The sequence below is a fragment of the Chelonia mydas genome, chromosome 10 (genome assembly GCF_015237465.2).
Source record: "Chelonia mydas isolate rCheMyd1 chromosome 10, rCheMyd1.pri.v2, whole genome shotgun sequence".
Taxonomy (NCBI): domain Eukaryota; kingdom Metazoa; phylum Chordata; order Testudines; family Cheloniidae; genus Chelonia; species Chelonia mydas.
Genome location: NC_051250.2, coordinates 32,682,435 through 32,691,952, shown reverse-complemented (window position 1 = coordinate 32,691,952; position 9,518 = coordinate 32,682,435). Strand labels below are relative to the sequence as shown.

Sequence of the window (9,518 nt, the reverse complement as noted above, 5' to 3'; positions counted from 1 at the left end):
TGGTAATAGCTTATCTAAAGTGATCATCAAGATGGGCCATTTCCAGCACAAATCCAGGTTTTCTCACCCTCCGCCCCCCCACAGACAAACTCACTCTCTTGCTGGTAATAGCCCATCCAAAGTGACCAGCTAGTGTGGTCACTTTGGATGGGCTATTACCAGCAAGAGAGTGAGTTTGTCTGTGGGGGGGCGGAGGGTGAGAAAACCTGGATTTGTGCTGGAAATGGCCCATCTTGATGATCACTTTAGATAAGCTATTACCAGCAGGAGAGTGGGGTGGGAGGAGGTATTGTTTCATGGTGTCTGTGTATATAATAATGATATTCTGCAATTTCCACAGTATGCATCTGATGAAGTGAGCTGTAGCTCACGAAAGCTCATGCTCAAATAAATTGGTTAGTCTCTAAGGTGCCACAAGTACTCCTTTTCGTTTTGAATCTAATTACCCTGTAAGGTATTTATCATCCTGATTTTACAGAGGTGATTCTTTTTACTTTTTCTTCTATTAAAATTCTTCATTTAAGAAACTGAATGCTTTTTTCATTGTTCTTAAGATCCAAGGGTTTGGGTCTGTGGTCACCTATGCATATTGGTGAGGATTTTTATCAAACCTTCCCCAGAAAAAAGGGGGTAAGATTTTGGAGGATTTTGGGGGGAAAGACGTTTCCAAACGAACTCTTTCCTAATAATAATAATACCAGTGTTAGACGTTTGGTGGTGGCAGCGAAAGTCCAAGGGCAAAGGGTAAAATAGTTTGTACCTTGGGGAAGTTTTAACCTAAGCTGGTAAAAGTAAGCTTAGGAGGTTTTCATGCAGGTCCCCACATCTGTACCCTAGCATTCAGAGTGGGGAAGGAACCTTGACAGCGCCCCATCCCCGCTCCTCCCCCTCCCCTCAGTGCCTCCTGCACACCACAGAAGAGCTGATCCATAGCAGATGGGAGGCGCTGGGAGGGAGGGAGAGGAGTTGATTGGCAGGGCCACTGGCAAGTGGGAGGCGCTGCGTGGGAGGGGAGAAGCTGGCTGCTGATGGGTACTAAGGACCCGCTAATGAGATGTATTAAAACACATATTATTTGCTTGCACTTAGCTTACCAAGCAATCAAGATTGTGCTGTATCAGTGACCTTTCTGTTCATTATTTACCATCCCCACAATTTTTGTGTCATCTGCAAACTTTATTAGTGATGATTTTTTTTCCAGGTCATTGATAAAAATGTTAAATAGCACAGGGCCAAGAACCAATCCATGTGGGACCCCACTAGAAACACACCCACTAGATGATGATTCCCCATTTCCAGTTCCTTTCTGAGACCTAATCAGTTAAAAACAAAAGAATGGCCATGCTGGGTCAGATCAATGGTTCATAAAATCATAAAAATGTGGGCCTGGAAGGGACCACAATAGGTCATCTAGTCCAGTCCCCTGCACTCAAGGCAGGACTAAGTAATAACTAGACCTTACCTGATGAGTTTGTCTAACCTATTCTTAAAAACCTCCAAGGACGGAGATTCCACAACCTTCCTAGGCAATGTGTTGCAGTGCTTAACTACTTTGACAGTTAGGAAGTTTTTCCTAATGTCTAACCTAATTTTCCCTTGCTGCAATTTAAGCCCATTGCTTCTTGTTCTATCCTCAGAGGCTAAGGAGAAAAATTTTTCACCTACCTCTGTGTAACAAACTTTTATGTACTTGGAAACTTATCATGTCCCCCTCAGTCTTCTCTTCTCCAGATTAAACAAACCCAGTTCCTTCAATCTTTCATTACTCCCGCTGAAGTGTTATCAGCACAGAGTTCTTATAGATGGGCACTATATTTTCCTTCTTCCAGTCCTCTGGAATCTCTCCCATCTTCCATGGCTAATGGCTCATATATCTCCTCAGTCAGCTCTTTGAGTATTCTATGATGTATTTCATCAGACCCTGCTGACTTGAAGACATCTAACTTGTCTAAGTAATTTTAAACTAGTTCTTTCCCTAATTTAGCCTCAGATCCTACCTGATTTTCACTGGTGTTGACTATGTTAGACATCTGATCGCTACTAACCCTTTTGGTGAAAACGGAAACAAAAAAGTCATTTAGCACTTCTGCCATTTCCACATTTTCTGTTATTGTCTTTCCCCCTTCACTGAGTAATGGGCCTACCCTGTCTTTGGTCTTCCTCTAGCCCAGTATCCTGTCTTCTGACAGTGGCTGGTACCAGATGTGTCAGAGGGAATGAACAGAACAGGAAAATTATCAAGTGATCCATCCTGTTGTCCAGTCCCAGCTTCTGGCAGTTGGAGGTTTGGAGACACCCAGAGCATGGGGTTGCATCCCTGACCATCTTGGCTAATAGCCATTGATGGATCTATCCTCCATTAACTTCAGTTGGCCAGCTTTTAATCGATTTAATGTGTGCCATGTTAATTTTATATTCTATTTTTTTAAATCAAAATGTCATGCAGTGCCAAATCAAATGCCTTACAGAATCATAGAAGATTAGAGTTGGAAGAGACCTCAGGAGGTCATCTAGTCCAAGCCCCTGCTCAAAGCAGGACCAACCCCAACTAAATCATCCCAGCCAGGGCTTTGTCAAGTCAGGCCTTAAAAACATCTAAGGATTGAGATTCCACCACCTCCCTAGGTAACCCATTCCAATGCTTCATCACCCTCTGAGTTAAATCGTTTTTCCTAATATCCAACCTAGACTTCCCCCACTGCAACTTGAGACCATTGCTCCATGTTCTGTCATCTGCCACCACTGAGAACAGTCTAGCTCCATCCTCACTGGAACCACCCCTTCAGGTAGTTGCTATCAAATCTCCCCTCACTCTTCTTTTCTGCAGACTAAATAAACCCAGTTCCCTCAGCCTCTCCTCATAAATCATGTGCTCCAGCCCCCTAATTATTTTTGTTGCTCTCTGCTGGACTCTCTCTAATTTGTCCACATCCTTTCTGTAGTGGGGGCCCCAAAACTGGACACAATACTCCAGATGTGGCCTCACCCATGCTGAATAGCAGGGAATAATCACTTCCCTCGATCTGCTGGCAATGCTTTTACTAATACAGCCCAATATGCTGTTAGCCTTCTTGGCAACAAAGGCACACTGTTGACTCATATCCAACTTCTCATCCACTGTAACCCCTAAGTACTTTTCTGCAGAACTGCTACTTAGCCAGTCGTTCCCCAGCCTGTAGCGGTGTGTGGGATTTTTCCATCCTAAGTGGAGGACTCTGCACTTGTCCTTGCTCAACCTCATCAGATTTCTTTTGGCCCAATCCTCCAATTTGTCTAGGTCACTCTGGACCCTATCCCTACCCTCCAGCATATCTACCTTTCCCCCCCCCAGCTTATTGTCATCTGTGAACGTGCTGAGGGTGCAGTCCATCCCATCATCCAGATCATTAATGAAGATATTGAAGAAAACTGGCCCCAGGACCGATCCCAGGGGCATTCCGCTTGATACTGTCTGCCAACTAGACATCAAGCCATTGATCACTACCTGTTGAGCCCAATGATCTAGCCAGGTTTCTATCTACCTTATAGCCCGTTCATCCAGTCCATGCTTTTTTAATTTGCTGGCAAGAATACTGTGGGAGACTGTATCAAAAGCTTTGCTAAAGTCAAGGTATATCATGTCCACTGCTTTCCCCATATCCACAGAGCCAGTTATCTCATCATAGAAGGCAATCAGGTTGGTCAGGCATGACTTGCCCTTGGTGAGTCCTTGTTGATGGTTCCTGATCACCTTCCTCTCCTCCAAGTGCTTCAAAATGGATTCCTTGAGGACCTGCTTCATGATTTTTCCGGGGACTGAGGTGAGGCTGACCGGTCTGTAGTTCCCCGGATTCTCCTTCTTCCCTTTTTTAAAGATGGGCACTATATTTGCCTTTTTCCAATCATAGAATCATAGAATATTAGGATTGGAAGTGGTCATCAGGAGGTCATCTAGTTCAATCCCCTGCTCAGAGCAGGACTAACATCAACAATTGTCTGGGACCTCCCCCAGTCACCATGAGTTTTCAAAGATAATAGCCAATGGCTCTGCAATCACATCAGCCAACTCTCTCAGCATCCCTGGATGCATTGCATCAAACCCCATGGATTTGTGCATGTCCAGCTTTTCTAAATAGTCCTTAACCTGTTCTTTCACCACTGAGGGCTGCTCACCTCCTTCCCATACTGTGCTGCCCAGTGCAGAAGTCTGGGAGCTGACCTTGTCTGTGAAGCCCGAGGCAAGAAAAGCATTGAGTACTTCAGCTTTTTCCACATCCTATGTCACTAGGTTTCCTCCACCATTCAGTAAGTGTCCCACACTTTTCCTGACCTTCTTGTTGATAACATACGTGTAGACATAGGCACCGACGCTGTGGGCGCTCCGGGGCTGGAGCACCCACAGGGAAAAATTAGTGGGTGCTCTGCACCCACCGGCAGCCAGCTCCCCTTCCTGCCCCCCCCGCCTCACCTCCACCTCCTCCCCTGAGCGTGCTGCGTCCCTGCTCCTCCGCCTCCCTCCCAGCGCTTGCTGCTGCCAACCAGCTGTTTGGCAGTATAGCAAGCTCCGGGAGGGAGTGGGGAGGAGTGGGAACATGGTGAGCTCAGGGGAGGAGGCGGGGAAGAGGCGGGGCCGTGGCAGGGATTCGGGGAAAGAGTCGGAATAGAGGCAAGGAGGGGGAAGAGTTGGGGCAGGGACTTTGGGGAAGGGGTTGGAATGGGGGTGGAGCAAGGGTGGGAGGGGCAGGGCAGGGTGGAGTCAGGGCGGGGCCAGGGGCAGAGGTGGGTTGAGCACCCACCAGTGCCAGTAGAAGTCGGTGCCTATCCCTGTAGAAACCCTTCTTGTTACCCTTCACATACCTTGCTAGCTGCAACTCCAATTGTGCTTTGGCCTTTGTGATTATACCCCTGCACGCTCAAGCAATATTTTTATACTCTTCCCTAGTTATCTGCCCAAGTTCCACTTCTTGTAAGTTTCCTTTTTGTGTTTAAGCTCACTGAAGATTTCTCTGTTAAGCCCAGCTGGTAACTTGCCATATTTGCTATTCTTGCTGCACATCGGGATGGTTTGTTCCGGGTGCCGACTCCGTGGGTCCTCTGGGGCTGGAGCACCCATGGGAAAAAAATGGTGGGTGCTGAGCACCCCCTGGCAGCCCTTCTACCAGAATCTCCCCCTCCCCACAGTGCCTCCTGCTCGCTGGGGGGCCCAGCCAATCAGCATCTCCCACTCCCTCCCAACGCCTACCACCTGCCACTGTTTTGTGGCATCAGGAGGTACTAGGGGGAGGAGCGAGGGCACAGCATGCTTGGGGGAGGGGGCAGAACTGGGTGGGGAATGGGGGGAAAGAGGTGGGGAAGAAGCGGGGTGGAGCAGGGGTGGGGCCTTGGAGGAAGGAGTGGGGTGGAGCCTGGAGGGAGCACCCCATGGTAGATTAGAAACTCAGTTCCTATGGTTCCTGTGCCCTCAATAAGGCTTCTTTAAAATACAGCCAGCTCTCCTGGACTCCTTTCCCCCTCATATTATCCTCCCAGGGGATCCTGCCCATCAGTTCCCTGAGTGAGTCAAAGTCTGCTTTTCTGAAGTCCAGGATCTGTATTCTGCTACTCTACTTTCTTCCTTTTGTCAGGATCCTGAACTCTACCATCTCATGATCACTGCTGCCCAGGTTGCCACCCACTTCTACTTCCCCTACCAATTCTTCCCTGTGTGTGAGCAGTAAGTCAAGAGGAGCATGGGCCCTAGTTGGTTCCTCCAGCACTTGCACCAGGAAGTTGCCCCCAACACTTTCAAAAACTTCCTGGAAGTCATCAGCATTCTCACCTTTATCAACCAAACCTGTAATCTCATAAAAAATCTATCCAGTTACTTTGAGAGGTTCTATTTTCCATAAACCCTTGCTGATTGACATTACTTATATTACTGTCCTTCAATTCTTTACTAGTTCCGTATCAGCTGCTCCATTATCTTGCCCAGGATTGATGTCAGACTCACAGGCCTCTAATTAGCCAAGTCATCCTGTTAAACCTTTAAAAATACCGGCCCAACATTAGGTTTCTTCCAGTCTTCTAGAACTTCCCTGATGTTCCAAGATTTATTGAAAATCAGCATTACCAGTCTCGTGAACCCCTCAGCCAGCTCTTTTCAAACTATTGGATGCAAATTATCTGGACCTGCTGATTTAAGTGTTTAACTTTAGTAGGTGCTGTTAAACATCCTCTGAAATACTAGTATATGCTATATGATATGACTATTTTATTGGTTTCCTTCCCAAACACAGAACAGAAATATTTATTGAATGCTTCTGCCTTTTCTGTATTACTATTAATTCTACCATTTCCATCTAGTGATGGACAAGTACCATTGTTTCAAATATTTTTGTTCTCAATACACTCAAAAAACTTATTGTTTGTAACTTTGCCGACCATAGATTTTTGTCCCCTTGTATGTCTTTGGTGCTCTTATCAACTTTCTACAATGTATAGCTTCTGACTTGTATTCATCACTATCAACGTCTTCTTTCTTCCATTTGTTTTTAATTATATAAAATATTAACACTCTCTGCAGACTCAGGCAGACACCTCTACATCAGTTACACATGATTAACGGTATGAAAGTGTTCTTTGCAACGTTGATAGAAAATTACTTTTTATATAGAAAGCTGAGGTTCTAGAGTACAAGAGGGCAGCTTGAGTCACAGAACTGGATTTTTGAGCTGGCTTGGACCAATCTGAGTCCTGCCTCCTGCTCTATCTTCTAATGAACAAGCAGGAGAGAGACAGGGGCTGAAGCTCCGGTGGAGCAGGCTTGTGTGCAGTGGGAATGAGCTGGTTTGGTGTAGGGTGACGAGAAAGCAAATGTGAAAATTGGGACAGAGGATGGGGGGAGGGGGGGTAATAGGAGCCTCTATAAGAAAAAGACCCCAAAATCGGGACTGTCCCTATAAAAGTGGGACAGCAGGTCACCCATGTTAGGTAGAACAAGCAGAACAAGATCTGGGGCGAGAAGAAGGCACCTCAGGCCAAGGGGCATTGACGTCCCCGTGGCCTGCAGCTGTGGGACTTGAAGCAGGCAAGACGGGGCAATAGGGTGTGTGGGGTGGACAAGCATCTGCTAGCTAGGAAGGCAACAGGGCACCGGAGGGCGGGCACCTGCGGGGGGCGGGCAATGGGCAACCAGGCCGGGGGGATGGGCACTCGCTGCGGGAAGGGGGCTTTGTAAGCTGCGGGCGCTGCCCTCGCAGCCCCTCGCGAAGGCAGCGAGCGGACGAACCCCGCCCGCAGCTCCGCGCCGCCTCTCTGCACCGCCCCAGGGAGGGGGGCGGTTCCTGTCAGGCGCTCAGGGGTCGCCCAGGCAACGTGACATCATCAGCGCGCGCCGCGTCAGTGCGGTCGTCGGCCCTTCCGCTCACAGCCGCCGCGCGCGTGTTGCGTGCGCCCAAGAGAGCGAGCGAGCGAGCGGCCGGCCCGGCATGGCCCGGGCGATGCTGTTGCGTGGGAGCCGCCTGCGGGCCCTGCTGCGGGCGGGGAGCGCCGCGCGGCTGCGGGTGCCGGCGGCAGGTGAGGGCGGGGCTGTCCCGGCGTCGCGCGGCTCGGGGGCTGGTTGGTGGGGGAGGGGAGCCGGGAGGATCGGGGCCTGGCGGGCCCGGCGGCGGCGGCTGCAGCCGGCTCGGACCTGCCGAGGAGCCGCTGTTGCCGTGGCCTGGCGCCCAGGGCTGTAGGGCCTCACCCCGCAGCTCGAGTCCGAGGGTGGCGCCGGGCTAGCAGAGGAGCTGGCGGCCCCTGCCGGGAGCACGTGGGCGCTGGAAGAGTCTCTGCCGGGACCTGTCGTCTGCAGCCGGCACCGCGAATCGCCATGAACGCGTTAACCCCCGGCCTGCTGCTGGGGCAGTCGTGTGGCTGGCTCTCCCGCAGCACCTGGCTGCGGTAAAAGACACCCGCGTTTCTAGGTGCCGCCTGCCAGCCAGGGTAGAGACTGGAACAGCCAAAGGCAGAGGGGCAAATGTGAATGAACTCGGGCAGTGGTACAAGCAGGGGAAACTTCTTCTCCTGTTTCTTCGGCGTTCTAAAGCGCAGCTTGACCTGCACCGGGTTACATTCTGGTGTAAATCACTGCAGTAGAAATGGGAGCGCAGAGTCCAAAGTGATCTTCAGACCTTTCTATTTGAAAATTGTTATACTGGAACGTCCCTAATTCACATTTACCTGGTGACCCATCACAAATTCCTCCCATGTATAAATGAGTAAGAAAGTGAACAAACACAATTGAAAATAAAATTGTGTTATGGAGTGTACTCTAGTTCATTTATTTTGAGAAGGGTAACTTAGGGTACCATGAAGTATTCTACATAATTAAAACCAATACAGTGTGGTATGTTTTCTTAATTTAATTACATCTTGGTGATTTATAACACTTCATTACAGCACTTGGCTACTTAATCTTTGGTGGGATGTGGAGAAAATAGCTGAAATTCTTGTGAGGATGTATGTATCTGGTGAAGTGAGATGGTCCCTACATGTAGAAGGTAGTTTGACACTTAATTCTAAAGAACAGGAGACATAAAAAGGGAGCTAGTGGAGTGACCAATCTTGTTAAAATAATAAATAAAAATGAACCTTGCTTGGACAAATGACCTTTAGCGACCTTCCTTCATACCAGTTTGCCTCCTTTTTAAAAAATACCTTTGAGGAAGCCAACAACTTAGATACAGTCTGCTTAGCTGAGTAGGATTCAGTCTTTTTACTGGCAAGGTTCCAGCAGTAAGCAGTCCTAAACGCAGGCTGAGCAGTCAGGTTTGTTAGGAAAAAATGACCATATGATTTCACTTGAGATCACTGTTGGGAACTGCATTGGAAGAAATTTGCAGTACAGCTGCCTGACCAGTGGCTCCATCACTGTATGCCAGTCCCTTAATCTTCAGAAGCACAAATTTACTCATTAAAGTGACAGGAACAGACTCTGAACCAGTCAACACACGGTGTCTGTCTACTGGCAGGGTATTGTGGGACGTGCCCATCGTGATGCACAAAGCACTGGGTGATTACCAGAGCTTAATTTGTAGTCTAAAAATTGCCTCTTACCAACCCTGTAGAATGAAAGACTAAAACAGGGTTCAAAAAAGAGCTAGATAAGTTCATGGAGGATAGGTCCATCAACAGATATTAGCCAGGATGGGCAGGGCTGGTGTCCCTAGCCTCTGTTTGCTAGAAGCTGGGAATGGGTGATGGGATGGATCATTGGGTGATTACCTGTTCTGTTCATTCCATCTGGGGCGCCTGGCATTGGCCACTGTCGGAAGACAGGATACTGGGATAGATGGACCTTGGTCTAAGCCAGTATGGCTCTAGGAAATCAACCTCTTGGTGTGAAGGCCTTTCTTTCTTTCCTTCAACTCTGGGTACTGAACTCACCAGCATGGGGAATTTTTAACTTTCTTTAGAGAAATGATTTTTTAAAGTTTTCATACAGGCATGTTCTCCTTCACCGTACAGCTCTGAACTCTACATTTTCTGCTATCCCTGCTGGACTGCTTACTGCACACACA

The 9,518-nt window shown here is 48.4% G+C and overlaps 1 protein-coding gene across 1 annotated transcript in view; it reads left to right on the top strand.

Moving 5' to 3' along the window:
- Positions 1–7,319: 7,319 nt before the first annotated feature.
- TRAP1 (TNF receptor associated protein 1) overlaps positions 7,320–9,518 on the top strand; it is a 78,570-nt gene continuing 76,371 nt past the window's right edge. The window contains exon 1 of the mRNA XM_037910492.2: positions 7,320–7,533. Within this exon, the coding sequence (XP_037766420.1) occupies positions 7,446–7,533 (88 nt within the window). The 5' untranslated portion in view covers positions 7,320–7,445. The remainder of the gene's footprint in view (positions 7,534–9,518) is intronic.